The sequence below is a fragment of the Anopheles gambiae genome, chromosome 3 (assembly GCF_943734735.2).
Source record: "Anopheles gambiae chromosome 3, idAnoGambNW_F1_1, whole genome shotgun sequence".
NCBI classification, from domain to species: Eukaryota; Metazoa; Arthropoda; class Insecta; order Diptera; family Culicidae; genus Anopheles; species Anopheles gambiae.
Window position 1 is genome coordinate 82,577,033 of NC_064602.1, and position 26,512 is coordinate 82,603,544.

A 26,512-nucleotide genomic window follows, 5' to 3' on the forward strand; every position below is an offset into this window, starting at 1 on the left:
GATTAAAATATTCTTTATAAAATAATTGCTACAATAAAGGTATCATCGATGAAGTATTTTGTTTGTTTCACATTTTATGCATATTTATTTCGTTGTATCGTACAGTAAAAAATATTGTATAAAAATCCTTAACGAAATCGAACAGTCTGCTTAAGCGTAGAACACCACTTGCTGTATCTTGTTGATGGATCCCCTGGTGGTCGGTTGATTGGTTGGTTGGTTCATTTGGCAAAGACAAAAGAAAGCTACTTTAAAAATTTGGCCCTAACAGTGTAGTTCAGGTCGATGTATCTGGAATGTTTTTCACTATGTAGCGCGGTTGCAGCGTGCTGAGCACGGGTCCGAGCGTACTATCCAGGTACGCTTTAAAAGAGGTACATTTTTGCCTGTCAAATGGTTTAGAAGGAAAACATAAACATAATATAGTGAGTATAGTTTGATGTTACAAACAATGGACCAGCTTACCGTGTGTTAAGATCGAATGAACTGCCCCACAGAATGATACCATCGGATCCGGTACTCTTCATGGCTGCGAGTGCATTGATCCAATCGCTCTGAAATAGAATAATGATGAAGATAGAGGTTATATTGAAAAACAAGTGCTTTGTTCAGTTTTAATGCTACAATTTAACATCAAGTATTTGGATTTTTAAAAACAAACTCTTTATAAATTAATCTTTTCCATCTTCTTTGGTGTAACAATCATTGTCGGTTAAGGCCAGTCTGTACCACAAATGGGGCTGCCTATCAGTGGATTGTAGATTTCTAATAGCAGGATAGTTAGTCCTACGTATGGGTGGGGCGGCATGGGTCATATAGGACTTGAGCCCATGACGGGCATGTTGCTAAGTCGTGCAACTAAGCTGAATACTAAGTGATGCTTTCAATGAGAGGTTGCGAAGTGGTTAGGTTCTTCTTAACCAGACATCTTGACCAATCATTTATTATTAAAAATTTATAAAATAGCAAAAACAACAGTGCATCCTATTTCAGTGTCTATTTAAAGGTTCATAAAGGGATTTCGAGAAACAAAGCGGTGTTTAATTAATGTTGGAATACAATAAGACATTTCCCTGCTACCAAGAAATGGTTGAAAGGATTATAAAACACGGCAGAGAGCTCCGTGTTAAAAATTAACACAGCTGTTAATCGGAAGATTAATTATCTCGACTCATTTAGATGCACATAAATAACAAAACCACCTTTACAATCTTGTCAAACAGCAGAAAAACGTCCAACTGCTAATGACAATTAGTAAGAAAAAGGTATCATGAGCCAAAAAAAAAAAAAACAGCAACAAAAAGCAGAAAGAATAAAGTCCCCATTGAATTGAGATCTAATTTGCAGCGTTTCGCACCCGGTTGGTTAATCCGTTTGACAGTGCTGTGCACGTGCTCGAGGAGGAGCTTAGGAGTTTTGCGAATTAAAAACGAGCTGGTGAAAATAGAAGGCCAAGAAAATGAAAATTGGACACTCTGTGCTGTTAAAAAAGTGCAATTAGAAATTTGCATTTTACCTCCGGAGCTTAGCAGTGTGACACAAATGCGTCATTTGGTCACTAAGAGAAAGAGAAATTCGGATGGAAAGCTTTTGTTTGCCGTGACCTTAGGGAAATAATAATGAAGTGTTTTGCACTCTTTTCTAACAAAAATTGAAGACTTTCTTTTGGTGCCTCACCGTCTACTTACGGAAATTGCTCATAGTTTTGTGCCCGATTCGTCCTAGATGTTCCGCTGTGATCTGTCTGTATCGCCTCTAACTCTTAGGGTCTCGGGCACAAAAATCGGCATAAATTGTCCCAAAATACAAATAAGACGCAAACAACAGTTGAAGCAAAGTTTTGGGCGAAATGTTTATCCCTCGCAGTTCTGGAAGTCAGCTCACTCAATTTCATCAATCTTCCAACGGCCAAAGTGCCGGTGTGCTGGCGGTGTGATGATTCTCGAAAGGATGGGAAGCAAAAAAGAGTCAATCTCTTCGAATGCAAAACACGCGAAGTAGGGAAAAGTTACCCGAACAAAGCAGCAGGGAGCAAAAATTTAAACTTGATTCGTTTGGAGGATGGAAAAATTCGAAAAGAAATAAACATCAACTGGCAGCACAAACACAGCAAAGTCGAGCGCATCGGAAATGGGCACAGAAAAGGAGTAAGTCAAGTGAAGTGTCTCGTGTTGGTTGTCGTCAAATATCAAGATTGTTTTTTTTTTGCTGTATTGTATCCTTGTTTAGATGGGGCTTGTTTGCGAGAAGATTTTTCCCAACTTCTTCTCCTTTTTTTTCCTTCGTTTGCCACATCAATTCCACTCTTTCGAGCGCAGTTTCCAGTGTGATTTCTCGGAAGTCGTGCCATTGCGCTGTATTTTCCCACACCATCGCACCACGGAGAGCGAGTGGCTTTGACCGAGAATTTCTCAAGTTCAGGCGCAATCTCCCGGGACAGTAGAAAGTGGGTAAAAATAATTAAAAAGTTCGCCCATAGCGTATCCAGGCGCGTCGTCGCTGAATCGTTGATATCAGCTGCTGGGACGGACGCTGGACGAGCCTGGACATGGTTCCGAGAGCATGTTTTTTGTAGATGTTTTTTCCCCTTAGAAAGCAACACAATACACGATTCCGTTAACCGGAGGCTGCATAAACAACAACAGCAACAGCTCAGCTATTGTGTCGGCAGGAGACTGATGTGATGAGCATAGTCGAGAACAAGGAATACCGGCTTCCATATAATGAGCCCTGTTTGTGGGCGCCCGGTTTTCTTCATACTGGTTGGAAAGCTGTCTGGTAGGATTTTCAATTGCCCCAATTGCATGCTCCAATGCCGTGATGTCAGGCATACGAATGGACGCATTTGGGAGAAAGCAGCTATAAGTGACTTAATTCAAAGAACAAGCGTTCAACAGTTAGTCTTAGATGTCACGATATTTGTCAAATTGAGTTTGAAAGATCCGAGAAAAGGGCCCAATATGCCTGGCTGAAGTGTTCCGTACATCGCTTCTGAACTTGAGTATTCTGATGATTGCTGCGAATTATTAAAGTTTTCGTTACTTTTGAATGTAAATTAATGTTTTATATCAGTAAACGTATCTCAAATGATACGAACCATGGCCGTAATGTTGATTAGGCAAAAAATAGTTCTTGTATCTTGGATAATGGACTGGACTGTTATTAATTTTTTTGGTAAAATGAACACATTGTTATCATGCTATTTGTTGAATCAAAACAATGAAATTACGATACATTGTTTCAAATACAATCGGAATGAATGCATAAACAAAGAGAAAAACGAACAAATTTACATTTTTTTTAATATTACAAAACTTTACCAGCATCTCTACAACTACGACCCCCGGGCCGACGTCCCGACCTTCACACCGCCGCTAAAATCGGAAACTTTGCGCTTCTGCTTTTGCTTTCCGTAACTTTTAATGCTTATCATATCCCTGTTCGAAGGATAGCGGGATGTTCTTGATACGCCACTCCCGAGAGGGTAATTGAGTTTGGTGCAAGTTTCCGGTGACCTTAATCAAGGGTTCTTTTGCTTGGCACTCTCATGCAAACTCTCTTGCCATCTGGGCAGCCTTCTGTAATGTATCAATGTAACGGAGCGAGGTGAAGAAATAAGGGGAGCGTTGGTAGGAGAAGCCAGCGACAAGAAAGCTAAGAAAGCAAGTGTATCTTATCCGGGCAAAGAAATGCCGATAAAAGTGCAGTTGCACTTCCGGTGACGTACTTTGCGCAACAGCAGTCAACAATTTCGAAGAAGCGAGCCCGGCGTAATCTTTGTTACCGTTCTTTTTAAGCGCTTGCCGAGTTGATGCTAAGGTTGGGACTATTTTCGGTTTGACTTTGAGAAAAACAAACCCATTCTGTTGTGTGTATTGCGGAACGTTGAAAAAAGGATGTCCCGTCACCTGTCAACCCGTATCAGGTGTTTTATTTCTATCCAACGTATCATGCGGGAAGTTGGTCCCAGGAGTATCACTCTTCAATTCCCAATTTGGTATGCTGATTCGTGCGCAAAGAGTTACAAAAGGGAAGCAAAATCTATTGGACAGATAATAATAATTCAAAGGATAGCGTCCATTTTCAGCTGTCTGTTTACTTGAGCGAACATGAAATGGGACATGATAACGTCTGTCATCTAATATTCTTCCACGGTACGATACTCCATCTCGAGGATTGCAAATGGTACCAAATGTCACACATGTTACTCACGTATGCAAAATAATGCCATCCGTTCATGCTTCCTTCTTTCCTGTTTGTTTTCCGGAGTTCACTTCCCAACTTGGGACATAGTGTTTGATCAATATTTATACCGTCACAAGTAATGCCACGCAAGCGACTGCAGCAACAAGTAGTTGCCGAAACTTCTTACTGAAGGATGTAACAGTCACGCATGCATGGGGTGTAAACTTGTTGATATCCGTAAGTTTCAGGGTTGTTTTTTTTTAAAGGATTGCATGGTTCCGCTCCGGCATCATGCATGAACCATTAGTCGGCACTTGGTGTGCTAGAAGTTTATTTTTAACAGTGCTGTTTACTTGCTCTTTAGAACTGAGCGTATGGCTCGCTGAAGGCGATGAACCGATCGTTCTTGAAGATGAAGTTTAAAGAAAAAAAAAGAAAGAAAAGGGAGTAACTACTCTCCTTCCATCATACTTACTTCCGTCAGGTACTGAATGGAGTCGGTGTAAACGTAGCGTAGATAGGTCAAAACTTTGCGCCTTGGCTTGGTGCGCTGCGCCACCCGGACGGCTTCTCGGACGCGTCCCCGTATTAGCTGCTCCCGTTCGCTTGGTGATAGCTTTTCCCGCAGATAGACAGATGGGAAGATGATGTCCGATCCATCGAACAGCCACATGATGCTGTGGAGGAAGATATAAAATGGATGCGGCATAAGGTTTTAAACTCCAGAACAGTCGTTTCTTCAAATTTTATGAATCGAGTAGGAATACTGGGTTACGACTTCCTTATGTTCCGCAAACAGCTATTCCAATTGAATTGAAAATATATTGTCATTTAAGTTTATTTTGCTCCACAAAAAGAGCCACGATATGTAACAGTTCGCGATATAAATGCTTGTTGTGCGGGAATATGATATGTATTAGCAATCTAATGGTTATTTGTTTTATGTTTATGTTATGAGATATTATCGTAAGAGAATAATGCACACAATTACAATCACTTCTACTAGACTACTAAATCGACATAAAGAACGATGATAATATTACAAGTGTGATGCAGTGTCACACTGCAGTATAATTTCTGAACATGTACAGTAATGTTATCTTATTATTCAGTCCAATATCACTTCAAATGTTAACCAAAGTGATTGATCCTTGCTTTATAGAATGATCCTTGCTTTACAGAATGAAATCTACCACTACTACTATTTAGCGTAACGTCCTACGCGGACATGCCGGCCTATACAGGCTTTCGAGCCTTAATTCATTACCACGCAGCCGGATAGTCAATCCTTGCTACAGGGGGACGGTCCATTCCAGGGTTGAACCCATAATGGGCATGTGATTGAGTCGTCTGATCTGCTAGCAATCTTTTTTTTTTAATAATTTGCGCTGGATGCATATATAATCTAGGCTCTTGAGATGGTCCTTGAAGACCTTTGCTAGATGCATTGCATTTGTAATTCCTGTGTTATTAACTACTGAACATGATTTAATCGATCGCCGTGTGTGGAGTCAGTTAAAAAAGTGTATCAACAAACACAGTGCAAATCCGTTGTGACTTTGAGCTACAATTAAAACAGAATTAAATGATTTGGAAGTTGCGGTACTATATCAAAGTGTTTACAGATACTATAAGGAACCAACTCATTCCATAAAACCCTCGAAGTTAGTATTTTAAATTGTTGGGTAACAAAATGATATTTTACAAAAGCTTCCCAACTCCCCCTTCACTATTCGCTTTGTTCAATGTATAGCAGTTTTCCATAATAGTATCAAGAGTAAATACTTTAGTGCATATCTCCAAACACCTAAAAGTACAAAAACCGCCACCTGGTTTACAAACTCCCTGACAAAGCTCCCACGAGGAGGAACAATAAAGCAATCCATTTACACCGTCGTTTCTTCACACTACAAACAAACAAAGCAACAGAAACAACATGCAGTCTTGCGTCGTAATTTGCAGCTCCGGGCGACTCTCGGGTGCCGGTAGACGAAACTCCCACCGTACCCCGCATTAGAAGGTGTTGAAAGTTGGCGATAATTTATTAATTCCTCCCGCTCGGCCGATTTTCGGTATGCCAGGACTGCTGGTGGCAGCCTGATAGTCGCCTGCGGGGGGTGGAGTAAAATCTCTTTACGGGTGGAACACTATCGCTTTTCCGAGCTACGGAAAATCATCTAACAATGGGCGATGTAAGCCAGACAGAGCCATTTTCTGGGAAGGATTGGAAACGGAACCGGTTGCTGTTTCCGGCTGGGGAAGAAAGGGAATAACAAGGGCTCGTCGCTCTCATTCGCAGTCTGTGTTCCAGCCTTATCCTTTTTTTGGGGCGCCATCGCTTAGATACCGTTGGATGCTGTGTGAGTGTGAACTTTAGAAGTTTGGTGTACTAGGTGTTGTTTTTTTTGGTACCGTGCGGTGAGGTCGAATGGTAGGCGAATGGTTTCGGACAGTGGCCTTGCGCGTCTAAATTACCGGTTGTTTTCTCGCTGCACTTCCGGTGAACAGTTTTCCGAGCGAGTGCTAGCCGCACCGTTCATGTTGAAGCAGTAGGGAAAGGCATAGTAACCCCAGGCCGCTTGGGGTCGTCGCTGTTTCGCTAGCAGTAGCGTTTGCTCCATAAACTCGCGCCCTGTTGCTTCGAATCGACGGGTCGCCTGGGGAAAGAGAGAAAGAAACACGCCGTGTGAGTAAATAAATGAAACGGAACGAGCAGACGAACACTGGCGCTGGAACGTTTTCCTCTACTAAGAACACTCTGCAGGCCACTACTTCACTGGTACTACAACACCTAAAACTCTACATCTAAATCGGCCATAGTAGCATAGCTTTTTCGGTCAGTGGTCCCATCCCGGGGGAGAGATTCATTTTTTCTGTGCCTTAGATTCGACCGGGAACGTACTGCTGCAGGTGGTTACCATATGCTCTCCAGTATGTACACGGTCCGGGGGATAGGTTTGGTTTTTACCGAACCAGTCAGGATAATATACGACCGTAGGACACACTGTACGGTGAAGGCCAGTACCAGCAGGACTCAACGTAGTATTGGGTACTGTTTTAGCGTTATTCTTTAGAATAAGACAGCACCCAGGAGATGGCGGTAGACAGCAACTCGAGTCGACAATTCTACCTTACTGCACCCACGAGTTATTGTGTGGAACGGACGAGACAATGCTGCCCGTAGTCTAGGCTCACGTTGCTTTCGAGAAGCAATGCTTGTTTGGTATCCTGGTGAAATATGGCCACCGGATGCAGGAGCTTCTCCATGTACGCCAACTGGTCGTGTCTACGCCTTTTTGCCACAATGCCTTTTCTAGCACCGTGTAGGTCAGGTCAACGGGAAGACCTTTATTTGAGACAATAGAAATTTGCTTCCAACAGAAAAAGGGAAAGAAAAGATAATGACATTTTAGTGGTTGACAGATAGCAGCAGGACTTTGCATCGGCTAGCATGGTCGTCCCGACGAAGGGCCCGTGTAGAGAAACACCGGTAGCTAATGGTATTCATACAGCAGCAACATTCTTCGCTTCTGAGAGAGTGCAAGCAACAATCTGTCTGCCGTTTTGCATTTCTATTTGTCCCTTTTCTTCCACTTCACAATCTCTTTTTGCTCGCTTAATTGCTTGGCGGTAAGCGTCTGAGGTTATTTGGGAAATGTTTTCAATGGTGCAGCAATTATAGCATGTCTTGAGGGCGCACCATTGTGATGTACTTAAACCCGTAGCAATGCAATGGTCTGTTTGAAGGGAATGGATTTACTCTTTGTGTGGACTGTTGTTAAGGAGGTTTACTGTTTGGATGTGGTTGCTGTGCCATCTTTATGGATATCGAAGCGTTTGCGAGCAGCTTGTTGCAATCAACGCTGCAATTGTTTTGATCTTCTTTTATTTGTGATATTTCAAAATATGGAATAATTCGTGTGATTTCTTGCAAAGGCGCTTAAAAAGTAGCTTAAAAATAGTTTGTTGTGATTAATTTAGGTAATGTGCATAACTCTAGGCGTATCGTGTGATAGATATCCTTTTTTGATAAATGTATGCAATCAATGTAGCATCACGCCTAGAGTTATGCAATTGTCAAATGATTTCTGTAATGCAGGGAGCCTTCAAATTTTAATTAAATCATACTTTTTAAGAAAAGAATGTTTGTGAAACGGATAATGACTATTTAGTCAAGAGATCAATTTTCGAACCACTACTTTGGATTTTTTTAACTTAAATTTAATAAACAATCTAATAAGGCGTTGGTTTTCATTAGATATAAAATTCATAAGATGAAAGCTTCGAGTTATATAGTAAATATAACTGTCATTATGCTACGAGCGAACCGGGCATAACACTCCTGTTATAAGTTCTAGTTAATTCAATTGGTAGTAAAAAAACAATGTATCTTTGATCTCCAATAGAGAAGATAAAGTTGAAAAGTTCCTCGAACTTTGTGCACCATCTACTGTCGGAAATAAAACCATACCCGGGGTGGTTTAGTTTCTTTCTCTACCAAACTCTTTCGGTCATACTATATTTTGCAGTTAGATGTCACCGGAGGTGATTCACAGGAGCAATTTGCACAGTTTCTGATGAGCTTTCGCTTCCTTGCATGAGTGCCTTTTACTCTACACATCGTCGGTATAAAGCACTCCGCTTCATCCTGCCCCAAAAGCGTCGACTCTTTGTACAGTTTGGAAGAGTTTTTCTTTTCCCTCACCCCCGTGCAACAGCACCGACGTCCTGCCGAGCAATAAAACTAATATCGTAAAAGATATTAATTAAGTTTTATTGGACTCCCCGTCGGTGGTTTTTCTTGCGTGCGGTGGAGCGCTGCAAAGGTGATGGCAAGAGACGCATACGAAAGGTGAAGCCTGGCGCATAAAAAGGGGTTGCGCTGTTTGGGAAAGTTTTGCGCCCAAAGTGTGCCGAAAGAAAATTGTAGAAATTGTAATGAACTGGGAAGAGTGCGGATATTGAGTGCTAGCAGGCGAACGTCCCCGTACAGCGTTTATGAAGTGTGCAAGGGGCCTGGAGGAGCGGAAGTTCATAAACAATTGTTAAGTAAGTGGGAAAAAGGTCAAAGTGTGTCCTGCATTGAGGAGCGTTCGTTCGGCTTCGATTGCATTTGCCAGTGTGCGGTATCGATTTGTGGTGTATTGATGTAATTTAGTAGTAGTATGGTATTTTGTTTTTAATATCAAATGGGAAAATAACGTTGTCACTGGTAAGCTTAAAGATTTAAAATCTATCATAGCTAGAGGAAGCTTTTGCCGGAATACTCACTAATGATACCGCGACGCAAACACTCTAATTATAGGAAAATATTTCATTGCACAGCCCAACCGACTGTGGTTAACAGTGTGTTAGGGGCACATTCCATCTAAATTAAACCTTGTCTGGATTCCACTACTCTGCTAAACAAAAATTGACCATTTTCATCAAAACCACAGCAACGTCAAGCGGTTTTGTGAAGGAACCCAAATCACTTTGCACTGCTGCAAAACTGCCCAGCGGAACGAGCGGCACAAATTGCATACCAGGCAGGCGAATTTACATTCATGTCCATGTTGGTTCGCGGTTTTTCCTTTTCTTCCTCCCTAGTTTTGTGGTTTCCCTCTCCAGTGCTTGCGCCGCTGTAATTTGGCTTTCCCGTGTTGTGCTCCAGTAATTTGAAAACCATCCTGTCAAGTTTGTCTCGTTTGACAGTTGTTTCCCAGTGGATTGGACAGTTGGGAATAATGGGAAAAGAATGGCGGCGGGACAAAGAAACAGTAGATCGGGGCGAAATTGCTTCGATATAAATGACCATTTATCAGTGGAAAAAAGAAAAAAAAAACAGGGCGAGAAAGAGAGCGACAGGGATTGAGAGATAGATACAGAGGCATAGAGTTAAAGGAAACTACAAGTATCGACTAAGTGTCATCTACAGCAAGACCAAAGCAATAATACTTTTAAAAAAAAGTTACAGTAAACCTCGCTGGTCCTTTGGTTCACGCTAAACTTAGTTGTGATGAGCAGCATAATAAAAATGTGAAATTCGTCATGCTGTCTTTTTGTGATAACCTTGAACTTTTCCATCGATTCGGACCCGCAGGTTCAGGAGGGAAGGCGAGCCAATTGTATGCTTCAATGAACAGAATTAGAGAAGTTTAGCGAAGTAGCTCAGTGACACAGCAGCAATTTGCTTCCGAAACTTTGCAGCCATCATTATATACTTTGTGAAGGTGATAAATACATTCAAAGATAAAGTTGAAGTGGTAAGAAAAAGTAAAAATTGTATTGAGAATGTTCAGAGCAGTTTTGTTTGTAGCTACAGCGTGTTTTCCCACCGTTTATTTTTAATTTATTAAACTGCTTACTTCTTTTGACTTAAAAAAATGTTTTCTAAAAAAGGAGAATTGTAGTGTGTGTTTATAAACCTCAGTTTTGTTTTGATTGTGCCAGTGTGCATAGAATTATTAATTAGTTCTGACCCTCCTTTACATGTTCGAGCCAAAACGGAAAAATGTCGATGCCAATGCTAACGAATCATTCTAATCCAATAATCGTATGTTGATCAATTATGTTTTTGTATGCTTTTTTTGATATCCTACACTCAATTTCCACTTGCCCACCGGTTCTGAGCACTCTCTACGCCGGCAAAGGATAGGCTTTGTTCCTGGATATCCTATTTTTCTTTCTTTCTTTTTAATTCACCCCCGAAACCGATCAATGTCCCAACGCTTCACTCGTCGACAACGATATCCGGCACGGTCTGTCCGGTACTCTGGGGAGTCACCGGCGTCCGGGATATGATTTTCATTTTCCGGTTTATTAAACTTTCCCTGCTACCTTGGATGCCATTCTGTGTTGCCGCCTACAGCGACCTCAGCCACTGTCCAGCCAGCCTGTTCGGTTCGATTAAGAAGTGCTTCCATCATGTTTCCAAACTCGTTGAACAATGTTAGACGATAGAAATAGGATGGAAAAGAGTAGACAAAAAAAAGACACGAGCGAGTCTCGCCGGATTTGGATGCGATGGCACAGCAAGACATGAATTTCCAATGACAACGCTCGGACAGGGAAATGAAAATCTACATTTGTCACCTGTTCAAGAGAAAAAAAAAACCAGTTCTTTGATGCATGTCAAAACCAAACCCGTTGCGAGGGCGGGTGTGTTTGACAAAGGATACTCTCTTCCAATGTCATTTGCAAAAGTGACTCTAATATGCTTACTAAATTAATGCTAACTTTTAGCCACTTTTAGCTTTGGAACCAGTTTGTAAAATAAAGCAAAGGCAAAAAATATCCTTACAGCTAAATGATTCGCAGAGCTCCAAAATGGCTCCCAAATGAAGGAATGGACGAACAATTGGTGCTTACCGAGCTGACTATGGCAAATCCTTCCCGGAACGAAACGGATTCGTCACTACACTCATTCTTTGCAACCGTTTGGCCAACAGAGCGGAATCAATGAGCTGTAAGAATGGGAAACCGGTGGGGCATTTAAGGGACCAAACAAAAAAAAAACTCAATCTACTTTCCGGGAAACCGAAAAGGCTAGATCCTTGTGCCAGAAATCGTCTTCGCGAAAATATTCACTTCGGCGTGGGGGGAAAAACAAGGGACAACGACAACTGACAGTGGATGGACGGAACCCAAGCCGGTAAGCCAGTGTGGAATAGAGAGATGAATTTATAACGAAGCCTAAACAACTTATCGTTGCTGTCATCGTATCTTGTCCGTGCGTCCCATGAATATATTAAGATGGGGGCGTATAGCATGGTTTGCCGGAACAATTAATTCCCCGAAGGATTTTTCATGCGTGGTTGACGACAGGCGAATGTTTCATTGGATACGTTCAGGTTTAAGCTTGGCTAAAGTGGTTTTGCTTGAAGTTACATTCAGGGAAACAAAAGTGTGAATGAATGTTGATGTGAAAAAGTAACTAAAATGCAATTTAGTGTTATTGTTAAAGATACACCCTTCCTTATAAGGATATGTTGTGCACAGTGATGGGTTGAACGATAGGCAGAATGACTAGTCCAATATATATAAAAGCGTATAATCCCACAAGGGACCTAGTACTAAAGCAGGGTACCAGGGTCAAACGACTATGGAGTCCCGTCAGCAAAACATAATTTTTTAAAATCAAATGTTGAAGTAATTGAATTAAATTCTCCGTATTTTTCTTCAATAAAATTGCTTTAACCATTTATAGTTAAATATACCATTTATATTAATAGTTAACCATTCACGTTACTTCTGAATGGTATGCTCCAAAAAACTGTTTTTCTCCATTATCTGCTACTGTGTAACAAACAATAGGAGTTCAAGAAAAAAAACAATAAGAGGAAAAATATATGCAAAAAAAAAACAAATATTTTGCATACATTTAGGCGCTACACGTAATCATCTCTAAACAGCAAACGAAGAATGATATGTATTAATGTAAGAATTCTTAGTGGGTTGTCATTAGTGAAGGGTAATTCGGAGCGGAGTCATGGATCAACTCCGACTCCGGTGCGCAAAATATGACTCCGAATCCGGATCAGTTCGAATCAGTCCGGATCAGTTCGGATCAGTCCGAATCAGTCCGGATCAATCTGAATGAGTCCGGAGAAGTCCGGATGAGTCTGAATCAGTCCAGGTGGGTTCGGCTGAGTCGAAACGAGTCTGGTAGAGTCCGAGCGAGTAGTTAAGGTTGACGTTGCCATTGCGAACTTGCAATATGACTGTCCATCATCATTTGGACAATTCTTGATGAGTTCATTGACTTTAAAGTAAGGCATTTAATATGTACGATACAGTATCACAATTTTCATTCTTGAAATAATATTTACATTTTTCGTTAGATTAAAAAACCTTTTTCCTTCTACCGTTTGATTCCCAAAAACTCAGTCAAAATTAAAACAGCCTTACTGATTTTGTACCACCTACCGAAACTACTCGCCCGGGCTCGACCAAACTCATTCGGTTGATTTCAGACCCATCCGAACTGATCTGGATTGATCCGTACTCGGAGTCGATGAGTCCAAAGTCAGTGCACAAACCCCCCCCCCCCCCCTCTCCCCGCTTAAACAGTTCGGAGCAACTCCTAGTCCGGCTCTGAGGGGTACCGGAGTCGGAACGATCCGGCTCCGGAAAAAAATGTATTTACCCATCACAAGTTGTCATAATGTTTAGTGTTAGCTGTTTATGTTTTATATGACCTATTTAACCTTCTTGTTTCTCGTGCACATCCCACCAAACCTACAATTTTAACTTATTGACCTAGAAAAGGCTATGTATAATATTATATATTACATTATACATATTACAATATTATTCAAACCTACAAATATTACTTTTAGCTCATTGATGTAACTCAAGGTATAATAGTATAAAGTCTAAGGTAGTAACATCTCCACTATCTATTTCATGTATCATATTATTGACCTTGACTCACCATTACTACAATAGTGTTACTAGTCTTTTATCGTTTAAAAAGTGATCACTATGGTATCCCGTATCAGGACGGGATATAATTGATTGCCTGCAAAACGGTCCACTCTTTGGAGCACAACCTATTATTCATGCTTTGTGCTTTACTTTGCTTTTATAAAAAAACTCTACTTTAGCAGCTCAAAATTTCACCCCTCGGTAAACCAATTCATACTACAGCACATTTGCTGCAGGCTATTTTAAGAGGATGGCGCAGAAAAAAGGATCCAAGCAATATGGACAACCAACAACGCTCGTTACCGTGTGGCGTGGGGCAAAAACGGATCGACACGGTAAACAAATCACCCTTGGTACCGAAAAACCCAAGCCACTGGTTGGGTCACGCATGATTTCCGCATATTTATGATGACGGTGAGTTGGTTGGAAGAAATGAAGAAAAAAAAAGACCCTCCCCACCTGCTACTACCGTGCTTTTGTGCATTCATTTATTTTCCACCCCGAGAGTGAACGGGCGTTCCCGAAGGTTGAACCCTTACCGGCCACTTACCATCATGACGTCGCTGATAATCGGTTTTCTGTTGAGGAGTGTGGTTGGTTTTTTGTGCGTTGCTTTTACCTCCATCCACAGCCCTTAAGATCTGTTACTGGCGTTTATTGATCTTTTTGGAAGCGAAAGAGATCCTGTGTAAAGAGTGAAGCGCTTCAGGCAGCCCCTAAACAACGGAACGCCCCATCCGATCCCGATGGCTTTCTGCACTTAATGCAGCAGGAAAGGCTTTTTGTTTACCCCTTTTTTTTTGGCAATTATTTATGGCAGGAACGGAAAAGCTTCCCAGAAAGCCCGAGTCCCGATTATTGAACGAGAAGCTGGACAAATACATTTGTGGCTTTTTCCGTTTTGCCGCTCGTCAACCAAAATGGACTCTACGGAGGAAGTATCTTGTTTTCGCTACTGCTTTATGTTTTCCGTTTTTCCGTCGCCATTACCGTGAAACAGAGGGACTTTTTCACTGTTCAAAGGGTTGAAACCTTTTCAAAAAGCTTCCCCAGTAATGGGTTCGCTTTGTATGGGAGCGCTTTGTTGTTGCCGCTGGAGACGTAGTAGTATCGTTTACCGAAGAAAAGCAGTTAATCTGTTTACCTACCTCCCGTTCGAGATGGTTGCCCGACCAGTACGGGTGTCGTTCGCGTTCGATCTTGACCGACAGATCCTTGTACGGTTGGAGCGAGCCAAAGTTCTGCCGGTAGATGGGCCGCCAGGACTCGAAGTCGATGATGCCGATACCTGGAAGGTGTTTGGAAAGGTCAAGAAGTGGATGACAGCGGTTGCTGGTTGGTTGGCAACGGGTTTGCTTGTTTGTTGTCGTTGGGTTTTTGAAGGGTAATGTTTTCCTTGCAACGTACCGCTGAAATTGCGATCCGGTATCAGCTCGTCCAGATGGCGCTCGAATATCTCCAGATGCTCGGTCAGGTTGCCCTCCTGCGGCACACCACCGTTACGCTTGTAGAGCGTTTTGGTGGACGGTTTCTCGAGCAGGGCCGGGAACTTGCCCGGATCGTACAGTATCGAGACGGCGTTGCCACGGAAGGTATCGTTTCGGTTTTGCACGACCGAGTACGTCCGGTTGACACTGCTAAACTCGAAGCCAAACTGATTGCACATGAAGGTCGGTATGTTCCAGTACACTTCGAATGATCTGTTTTAAATGCAACAAAGAAAGTAATAGAGAGAGTATTTTCAATCATATAGCCTGTTTTGTTAAGTAAATAATTTGTTTATAGACTGGTGCTTTGTCCTGGCACATGCCGTCAAACCGCGTTGATTGACGAATAATTGATTGACCCCGTACATATACCACAAATCTTTTTGAGAATTTTATTTGACTCCTTGTCTACACAAACTATGAAGTTTCGTCAGGTCGTGTTAACAAATCATTTTTTCTTTTCAAAGTCTCGATGAACTCTTTATTGCATCTTCATTCTTGATTGATTCTTTCGCATACAAAACTTTCCATTTAGTTTACTTATTATTTGAAATTTAAAAACACAATGACAATTACTATTGCATATCTTCAAGAGCTCATCACGTTGTGAGGGAATTTGTTTAATAACAACTATAGTTGGGATAAAATCAACTTATTTTTGTTTCCGGAGCAATTAAGACTTTCAACTGTAAGAAACGTGATATACATGATCTACGTTTTTCTTAAAACATTTCTAGATATATTTGAATTTATTTTTAATTTTCATGGCATGTTTCATTCTTTTGTTCAACGATTTTGAATAGAGCAAAATTTTGAATTTAAGCAAAAAATAAATATCCCCCTAATATATCAACGTCAAATAGCAATGCAATTTGCAATGCACAATTAAACTAATTTTTCCTTATATAAAACAACGATACAGTCGACAAAAAGGCCAACAAAACTCTCAGTGTGTAGTTTTTCAGGCAGCTAAACCGAAAGTTGGAGACGAAAGAAATGTTTTCAGCCAGATATTTGTATTTGTTGACAAATCAGCCAGAACAAAATATGAGAATGAACTGATGAAATGTGTGAAAAATCCTACAGAATTAAAGGAATCGTTTTAAACGAAATATTAAAATCCTAATAATATTATTATTTTAGTCAGATCTAGCCCAAATAGGATGTACTGAAACTGCAGCTTCAGGTCCAAAAGTCAACAAGTACTTCAGTAATATATATATAGATATATTAAAAATATATCCCAATTTTATCGAAAGCAGGTAGCAATTTAAGCTGATTTATGGAGCAATCCAATTACCATTAGATACATAAATGATTTCATTTTCACATTAAAGTGACCTCTAATGCTTTAGACCCATTTGATTAACTATTTAGATTCTAAAGGTAGTGGTGGACTTGCTTCACAAACTTTATCTTTCTTGTGCATCCACAAACCACCGCAAATATCCGCAAAGCTTACGAACTAGTCGGAGCAAGATATTTTAAGCACAGTCTCAATGAATCTCATGAACTGCTCCATACAAAAAAAGCATCTATTTTTAGCCATGCAAGAAGCATCAATCTCCAAGGCTTAAATGGTGACACCGTTTTGCTTCCTGATGGATGCCAGATTTGACGCAGACAACCATTTTTTTGTGGGATTTTAATTAGATTTTCTGCTCCTTGTCAGGACGTTGGCTGCGTTCATAGCTAATGCGCCCGAAAGGAACGGGTGCATTAATTCATTATTAATTTCGGTTGTTTAATTGTGCCGAATTTACTTCAATTAAGATTCTAATCCAGCGTGCGGGTGCGCTGCTTGCGCACGGCGGCTAAGCCGTGCAGACCACGTGGGCAGTCAAACGGTTGCGGGCTACCAGTCCGGATTGAATGTCGCTAGTGGGCTGGCTAGGTTGCCATTTGAAGCTGATGGACCACCCACGCCCGCCACCCACGGCCAGATGCTCCGGAAGTTGGCGGTTTTTGAGATTTAATTAAACGCCGGTACCATCGCTCGGTGTGTCTCGTTTCCCCGGGGCGCTCTCGTTAGGCACGGTACACATCAGGCAGAAAGTAAAGGTATCCTCCCCCCTCTCGAAACACCCGCCCCAAAACCCTCAACTCGGTGCGGCGAAGGGAAGAAATTACAATCGACGTCGGTGTGCGTGTGGTAGCACACCAGCCAAAGAACGTTCATGGGCTGCCGGAAGCGGTTAACCTCTAAAATGATAGTGTTTTTCGGGGGGAAGCTAGCCGAATGGGCCTGCGGCCCGAGAGTAGGAAGGCGCACCCGATGATAGGTTTTTGGTCTGACAGTTTTGACATTGTAATTAAGTGGCGTTAGTAAGTTCTTCCCCTCGTTAGCGTTCAGCAGCTGCAACTGCTGCTGGTGCTTCGGGGTACAAGCAAGCCCGGAATCCATTATGTATGCAGTTTATGCAAAGCGTTTCCAAACTCGGAGGTGGTCTCCATTTGTGGCACACGTGATAAGCGAGCGTGATGGTAGCAGGTTCTTGTGTGTTGGCGTGTGTTTCTTTTTTTGTTCGCATTGACTTAGCGCACGGTTAGCGGTTTAGCAAGGGGCGCTAAGCGCAGAGGTGTTTTTACACTAATGTTTTGTGCTGCACAGCGGCCCCCCTCCCAACCTGGTGGTTCGCTTCGCCCAAAAGCGAACTATCTATCAACACGCCGTCTTGCTGTTTCAATTTGCACACTGTCACCCATTCATTCTGGAAAGCTGGTAAAGTTCTTCTTCAAATTTCTTTCCCGTCTTTCCACACAGCGCACACCGGTGACATATTGCACTTGCACAGTATCACACACAAAAACAGGAAACTTTTGCAGCTTATTCTGGTGTTACAAGCATCAACCACGAGCAAGGAGCGCATCTAATAGTGAACTGTGAGTGAATGATGAATGAGACATGATTGAATGAGCGAACCGTGGTTTTGCAATATTTATTCTTCAACATCCCGCGCTACTGGAAATGAAAAGTTAACTTGCTCGGGGGGAGATGTGCTACGGGGAAAATCCGGGCGTGCTAGATGTTGACTGGTTGATTATCTTCACCATAGTGACTATCGCGCCCAAAGTGAGGCGGTGAAAACGGGCTAAATGGATTTGAAGCAACGGGAGTAGGAGGTATGTTAGCGAAAACAAAATTTTACAGCAGCATCAGCAAGATGTTATCGGTGACAGCTGGCTAAAGTTCGAACTAATCATGGTGAAAAGCTTCGTTATGGTCGACAACAGAGCAACTGACAGAAACGATACGATAAATATAGAAGGAAAAAAAAAAAAACACATCTACACAAGAATTGATATTGACTTACTTGATTGTGACAAGGTTCTGTAGCAGTAGTAGAAGCATCCATAGCGTAGTCGAACGGGTGGAGACGTAAACCATGTTGGTTGGTGTCGATTTCGATGGTGCTGATGATGATGGTGACGATGACGATGCTGGTTTTGCTCGGAATTGTTGAAACGATTGTAGCAATACACGGAAAGCGCTAATCACTTACAGCTAATTGAGACGTGTGTGGGATTTCTGCAAGAGATTTGTCCTCCCTGTCCCATTCGCGTTTCACTTCCGACCACGACACTGCCGTATGTGGTACTTTTGTACCGCAAAACACATATGAGTGATTGCAACTTCACGCAAGATGGTGGCGTTTTCTGATGGTGGTAGCAATTTTTTGGAAGATTACACTAATAAAACACATCAGATGCACTCCGTTTAGCACTATATCACTGCACGAGCGTTGTTTAACCTTTATGGAGCTAAAAATAGATGAAAGGCATCAAGTTTACTACTTCAACAAAACCTCTCAACGGTTGGCACACTATCAGACACTTCACAAAGTTGCGAACCACGACCGTATAGCTGCAATGGACGTTCGAGGATATCGCACATGGAACCACGACAAAAGATACAAAATGCACTGCTGGAAGATAATATATCTTCACACCTCTGAAGCTTCTTGCTTGTCTAGATACGTGTCAAGACAATGGGCCGTTACTTTGCATCGCTACATTCTGATTCATCTGGTTGTGCGGTAGCAATTTAGCAAATCTCCGAACTACACCACAGCCTGGACGCTACTGAATCACGCACTCACTCACTGCTGGTTCACCCTGATCGGCAGTGGTCGTTTTTGTTGCGATCGTCGCCGTCGTCATCATCATCATCATCTCCGACAAAGCCATCTCGTAACTGTCAATTCGAATCGCCACTCCTAACACTCGCACACTCGTGCAGCCGCTGAGCGTTTTCGCATGCCTCGGCTCGCGGACGCGACCATATTAAAAATCCATTAACAAACCGTGGGCGTTTACGCAAAGTAGTCCGATTTTGGGGTTCTGTTCTGGTATCACACGCGCCACTCATACACTACGAATGGTGGAGAACAAACTGCGTGACCGCGTTTGCTCATCGAACTGAACCGGAGGCGCGCACTCTGAGCACTCGTTCGAGATCGCGCACTTCGATACCGTGGAGACGGCCGTCGAGAACGACGACGCAACGCTGTCTGTGCCGCGCACGCTTAAAACACTCTCGAAGCGACAGGGTGATAGAGGGGGGATAGAAGAGCAAAAAAAAAAAAAGCACAACAAAAACAGCTGGTGCGCGCGCGCGATCTAGATCGATTTGTGCGGTTAAGAATCGAGCTTAACTTTGGAGTAGAGGGGCAAAAAAACCCAACTCGAGCGCGTGCAGTTACTTTTTGTTGCTGTTCTGTGTCGCGTTCGATCGTGTTTTATTAATTAAGTTCTACTTCTGACACCATCACTCACTCAATCAAGTACCGTGAAGTGTTGTATGTGTGAACTAAATCGACCTAAACGACGTTTGTGCATAGCACGCGCTGCGAGGTGATGAACTGAAGCGCGCCCTAGATCGTACGCTACTGAGAAGCCACTGCTGTGTGTCACCCTGTGTTGCTACTAATGTAACGCTTACCTGCGCACGTTTGCGTGAACTGGTGCCGCCAGTTCTCACCTGCGGAAAAGTACACCGCAAACTAAATGAATCGCAAACGGCTCTGCTCGGTGTTGTTTGCACAGAAGAAAGTAGTGTTGTTTTGCATGTCTGTCATTGGTACCCGCTAAACAAAAAACAAGCGACCCGTGTTTCACGCGCACAACGATAACAAAAAAACAAACGGCAGCGCACCGTTGCATGCTTTGTCGTAAAGGTTTAACAAACACAAAACACAAAAACGCCCCCTCTACTTTGTCTGCTGACGCTCTGCCTGCTGCCAGTTTATACTTCCGCGTGGTTCGGCGCACTTACGGGTGTGCAAGCATAGTGGCAGCAAGTATGGCGGTATGGTCAATGCGGAACGAGATACGGCAGACGAGGCACGTTTGGCATTGGATCGAATCGTTTCAATTAAAAGATAGGAACCTTTGAACGGAACCTGCCAGCTGATGGTAGACAGTGAGCTACATTCATCTTGTAGAAGGAAGTGACAGTAGCGCGTTAGGACTTGGCCGGAAGCATCCGAACATCTTCGGGCGGGGAGGATATTGGAGTTCATTCCTTCAAGGTAGTAGACGGTATCGAAAACGGAACCTAGCACTGCTCTTATCTAATTAAAAGACATTCTATCTGCCTATCTCAAGATAAACAGTGCAATAACTGCACCACCCTATCGGTGCAATCAAAACCTCCTGGCAGCTTATCGCCGATGACACTTGTTATCGTTCAATAAGTACCGATCAACGTGCTGCGGCCGTCGACGACGGCCATCGGCGTTCAGGTTAATCTTGTGTAATTAAAACCCTCCCATTCCGCACGCCATTGCGTGGTCAGTGTGTGGAATTGCTTCAATCAGGTGGAGATTTGCCCGAGATCTTACGACACATCTGCCGATCAGATGGATTCAAGGTGAAAGCTTATGTCTTCAGGGTGTGCTCTGTTAAGCTACGGGGGCTTAGATGTCATTGATTGGAGAGTGATAAAGTAAACAATCCGAACATTTGCTGCTCAAGGCAGAATGCAGCAGATGTCACGATTTCTTCAAATTCTGTCTTTTTGTTTGATAGGTATATTTGATATAATTTTGAATAAACACCAATCGCTTTGGGAAATTCATGGTAATGTCCTAAACGAGATATCCTTTGAATAAATATTAAAAACCTCGTACCTTGCACCAATATTGCACTATGGTTTTGAAAAATGTCGATGCAAATCGGGTCTTTTTTGTACCGCGTTACCACATTTCCAAGAAAGCGCTGCAAACACAAATAATCCACAACCTGCAGAAGCATTGAATGCAATTAAAATGTACTTGTGCTTTCTACTCCCTTTTTTGTTTGGTTTCGTGCGTAAAGCTACTCTTCAGCTGTGCTATTGTTATAGTTGTTTTGCCCCTTTTTGTTCGAGTTCACAATATTTACCCTTACAAAGCAAGTCAAAATAGCGTAACCTTCGCTGCATCGCCTCTCGGTACCACCCATAAAAGGGAAAGCACTTTCACGGTAGCCTGAACCTTATGGAAATGGATAGCAGAAGGAATGCAATCAACCGGCGGCTGCAAGCAGAACAGCAGCAAACAGCGCGCTCGTGGTGCTAGAGGTGCAGTAAAAAAAAAAAACAAAGAAAAAAACGCGAAACATACCCACGCTGAGCTGCATTTTCAGCCTGGCCGACTTGTGGTGTACAAACAAAAATCCTCATCCCTGCCAGCACCAGCAGCTTGGCGCGAGGGAAGGGCTGCAAAAACAACAACATCCACTTGGGCGGGAAAAGCGCAAGCGGGGGCCATTAGCTTCCATGCACGATTCGTCGTTTGCAGTATCTATGCTTCGTTTTTTTTCTTTATTTACTTAGAGTGCCTTTTTTATATTTTATTCTGAATAATTCAACTCCCTCCATAACCGAAGGCGACTGCGATGCTTCCGCGAATTTGCCGCTATGCAAAATGGGAAGCTTTCTGTGAACTATAGAACAGCGAGATGGCTTGCACTAAACATGGAGCGCGCGAGAGAGTGAGAGAGAGAGAGCTACACAGAGAAAGCGTGATGCTGCTGTGGGGTCGTGTACTACAAACCTCACAAAAATGCAACCTATTCACCGCCTACTCAACTTCCGGACAACCTTCGGTGGAGCGCCACTGAAATGGATGACTTTATTCAAATTGGATCCGTAAATATGATTACAATCGATTGCATCGGGTGCATGCATACGGTGAAGTGTAAGCTTTTGATGATTTGACACTGCACAAGGTGGTGGATGAAAACAGGGGGAGAAAAAATCGAGATCAATGTTGTGCATCGGTCCGGTGTCACCGAACCGCGCTAAGTGTTTATGCGTTCCAGATAGTGCGTTGGGCATGGGGGTAGAGAGATTCTCCCGCAGAGTGCACGCTCAATTTGCACGCGGCTGCGGCAACGTTGCGACAAGTTGAAAGAACTTTATAGTTATGGAGATGAGCCCGGCTGTCAACTGTCGTGTTATGGTAGTGAGCGGCAGCATTACGAGCCCGTTCATTACCGTCGAGGAAGCCCGGCCCGTTGTAAGCACTATCTGGCACACGCCTTGCTGAGCGCGGTAAACATGGTTGCGCTTTTTCGGATTAGCGTGCTTTTAGTTTGGAAATGAAAAATTAAAACTAAATGCAATCGAACTGCATCATTCTACTATCCCAAAGCAAAGCTGTTGGTTCCCCGAAAACCTGCCACCTATTTATCATCTAGTGCCACGTTTAGTCACCGTGTCCAATTGGAATAATTGACGTGAATTGGTACTCACCGCAAACAGTGGAGCAATTGCAAAGGCACGTGGTGATGGGGAATGAATTTTCGTTAAGTGATTTATCTACCACAAGCACACATAAACACCTCAAATTTAATTAAAAATCTACCTCATGCACCACTACTGCTGGTCTATATTCTATGGTGGCAACCGGTGGACAACCCCGAAAAGCTTTGCTGCGTATCGAACGTGTTAGCACAAATTAACTGACACGTGCCGTGCCGGGGACCGGGTTTTCAGCATTAATTGCTACAATCAGTTGATTAGATGTCCGGATTTTCCGGTTTTTCGCCCGGTGTTTGCTAGCGCTGGTGGCAAAATATGTGTCAAAGCAGCACAATTCAATTACACTGATTGAGTGCTGTTTTACACGGTGGGAGCTCCCGGGCAGGAAGTGCGATAAATGCGGTGTTTTACGATGCGGTTGATCGTTTTTCCGGCAAGTAAAGTGGTTTAATTTTAGGTTTTTAATACGACAGTACGTACTTCTAGAGCTAGATGAGCATTTATACTACACAAAACTGTGGATGGTTTGCTTTCCTTTTTCTGTTTTCTGACTTGACTGAGAAATATTGAGATATTAAATAATATGACTAGACTGAGAAATATTGAAATATTAAATAATATCTTTTTAAAATATGATTAAAATAAATATCAATTATAGATACACTATTTGCTGTGTTTCATTTTCTTCGGCATTTTTATCTTGTTTCATTAAATATTTAATACATTTTGACACCTGCAGCTCTTTCGGCATGCAGCTCTACGTGCAGTACTAGGAATTCTTTGACATTTTCTTTTAAATATTCAACAGAAGTGTTCAACACGCCGGGCTGTGTTCTGTTCTGTTTTTCAAACTTTCATATCCGGTTTTACATAAACCAAGCGGTATCATGAATATCACATCCCATGCCCCATTCTCCCACACCGTAGAAAAGACCTTCATTCGTTTCCACTGCAGCCAGAAAGAAGGTTTATCCCAGCTTTGTACCACCGACTGGGATGAATTATCCATTTTCCGGGATAAAGCAGAAACACACACACAACCAGACTGCGGCTATCCGAATGCAAGTTAAATCCGTAACCGTGTAACAAATAGCACAAATGAAGCAACACGAAACGGCGAAGAAAAAAAAAACAACCTTACACACAGCGCTTTTTTATAACAGCAGCAAATCCGTTCACAGAGGACACACTACCTTCCTGTTTCGTTCCAATTGGGAGATGGTGAGTTTTTGTCATATGACGTCGATTTCCTCTACACGCACACACACACAGACGCGCGGGCAGCGCACGGAATCGAAACTGGGACTGGGCCGTAGCTGGAAAGCTTTTTCCTCACAACAGTACACACTCGCGCCGCACAAACCGCAACCGGGAAATGAGCAGGATGTTCGGTGTCGTTTTATTATTTATAAGACCAGCGCTCGGGCACAGCGCCACAGTTTCAAGTGCGTCTGGCTGCAACTGGCAACAGGGTGGGCAATGAAGGGCGCAAGGTGCTTCCGCTCCGACCCGAACCCGATTCGAGTGGCTCGTTGGTGGAGTGAGCAAGCAAAAGAGCCAATCCGGTTACAAGCCACCACCGACAACACACCCGACAGCACGCCATCAAGGTCCCGGTCCCCATTTATGTGCAGCCGGCATTTTGGGTGACGTTCGCTGCGTTCGGGCATGAATGCATGACACTTTTCCACGTTGATCCCATACCATCCCCTCCTCGCACTGTTCCGTCCCGATCGGGTCGTTTAATTCCGTACCAAGAGAGTGTGTTTGTGCACGATTGTTTTTTTGGTTCCTCTTCTTTGCTCCTGCAACAATTTCTGCTTAACTTTTCCCCTGGAGCTTGCATGTTTTGGAGCAGGTTTTGGTATGGTAATGTTTTGCAAAAAAAAAAGAAGAGCCGGGTTTTTTGAAAACACCCTCACTTAAACCTCATAAACACCCACTCAAACCACCCATCCGCACACAAACCCCCCCCCAACCCAGCACGCGAGTTTTGGAATCGGTAGTCATTTGCAGTTTCGGTCAACTGCAGCACGGGCATGTGCAACTTTGAATGAGCAGCAATTTGTTTTGTATGTGGCAGTGTGTATTTTTGTTTTTCTCTTTTTCTACTCTATCGCAGTGCGCACTCTTTTATTCTGGGCCGTGGAAACTATTCCATTGAGAAAGCAAGTCGTCAACGTGCAGGGCTACAGTATGCAGTGGAGTGCAGTGCTGGGGGAAACGGTGTGATAATGAAAATAGAAAATAATATGAAGGTGAGCAAAGGTGGGAAAACTTGTGTGACATTAAATCCAAATTGAGGTTTTTTTTTGTCGGCACGGATTCAATATCAAGCTCAATGGCTTTAATGTGTGCGGCTTGGGGCTACATAAAAATTGGGTTAAGGACAGGGCGGCAGCCGACAGACTAGACTATTGGGGGTACTTTTGAAGGGAAAAACAATTTGGTGGAACAAGCTGTTTAACTTATTCTGTTTTTGTTTTTAAATCAGCAGATGAATTGATATACTGGTTACACTTATTGTGAAAATGTGATAGTGAAAAGCAGAGTTTATTGTTTTTGTCTCATACTGTACTTTTAATGTTTAGTAAAAATAACGGATAAAGTATTCTTCAGAAAATGTACACATTAATCTTTTTTTATGGTGATACAGTATCCAGTATATTTTACTATAAATATAATAAAATGCTTTGATATATAATAAAACATCTATTGATTAACATTAATTCTAATTTATTTGTTTTTTTAACAATATTCAAAAAATAATATAATACTAATCAATATTACCATTTTGGTGGTACTCAATTTTGATTATGAGATTGTAGTTGACAGATGTTTGGTCATTTTAGTTAATTTGTTCATTAATTTCAAAATATATCTTCAACGTATGCGGACAAGCAAGCTAACCTACCAGGAAAGCTTAAGCTTAATTTAATATTGGATATAGTAATGTAATTTTTGTTAATATGTTTTAATAAGTTTCATAGTGTTGACTTTATAGTGTTGTATTATTACAAAATAATAGAGCATGAACATAGCAATAATTTTCGGTGATATAAAGTAGTGGTCTCCAACCTGTGGTCTGCGGACCACTTATGGTCGGTGGCGTTTACAGATGTGGTCCGCGAAAGAATTTATTTTGAATAAGAAAAGCTAATTACTATGTATATCGTGCAATTTTTTCCCACAATCAAGATTAAGTATTAAACAAGTATGTCTAAAATAAAATAAAAACAAATTTTTATCAAAAACGTTCAACTAAGTTTACAAAATGCATGCCCTCAATTGATGTGGGCCGCGGCAAATTCGACTTCAACGTCCCAGTTTCCCAATTCCGCTCCCGTCTTCGTGAATCCTCATCCCTTATGTTTCCCTAGATTATAAGAACACATTTGTAAAACCCTAGAGGCCAACAAATTTAAATAAATAAATAATAATAATAATAATAATAATAATAAATGTATTTTCAAAGCCAAGTGATCCGCGAACCTTAAAAGGTTGTATAGCACTGATATAAAGTATATTTAAATATAGATTAGTGTTGGGTTTTATAAATATTTCGTTTTGATTCATTTATATGAATGATTAGTGATGAGTGATTCGAATCTCGAATCGACTCTTCAAAGATTAATGAATCTCCACGCACTCATGAATCTGGAAATATTCATAAATCTCCAATGAC

The 26,512-nt window shown here is 42.2% G+C and overlaps 1 protein-coding gene across 6 annotated transcripts; it reads right to left on the reverse strand.

The window, feature by feature from the left end:
- Nucleotides 1–56: 56 nt before the first annotated feature.
- LOC1278363 (hyaluronidase Tab y 2.0101) lies at nucleotides 57–24,209 on the reverse strand. Of its 6 annotated transcripts, none has more exons than XM_061658219.1 (8): nucleotides 24,021–24,209; nucleotides 18,395–18,842; nucleotides 15,001–15,293; nucleotides 14,742–14,881; nucleotides 6,661–6,842; nucleotides 4,661–4,862; nucleotides 466–554; nucleotides 57–386 (listed from the first exon to the last, which is right to left on the reverse strand). In XM_061658219.1, exons 2-8 carry the CDS (start codon nucleotides 18,466–18,468, stop codon nucleotides 278–280), a joined length of 1,089 nt encoding a protein of 362 aa, XP_061514203.1. In that variant the 5' UTR covers nucleotides 18,469–18,842; nucleotides 24,021–24,209; the 3' UTR covers nucleotides 57–277. The 6 variants fall into 6 exon arrangements, with proteins under 6 accessions (XP_061514203.1, XP_061514204.1, XP_061514209.1 ...); XM_061658220.1 differs by lacking the exon at nucleotides 24,021–24,209 and adding an exon at nucleotides 20,023–20,298; XM_061658225.1 differs by lacking the exon at nucleotides 24,021–24,209 and adding an exon at nucleotides 19,869–19,961.
- Between the last annotated feature and the right edge of the window lie 2,303 nt (nucleotides 24,210–26,512).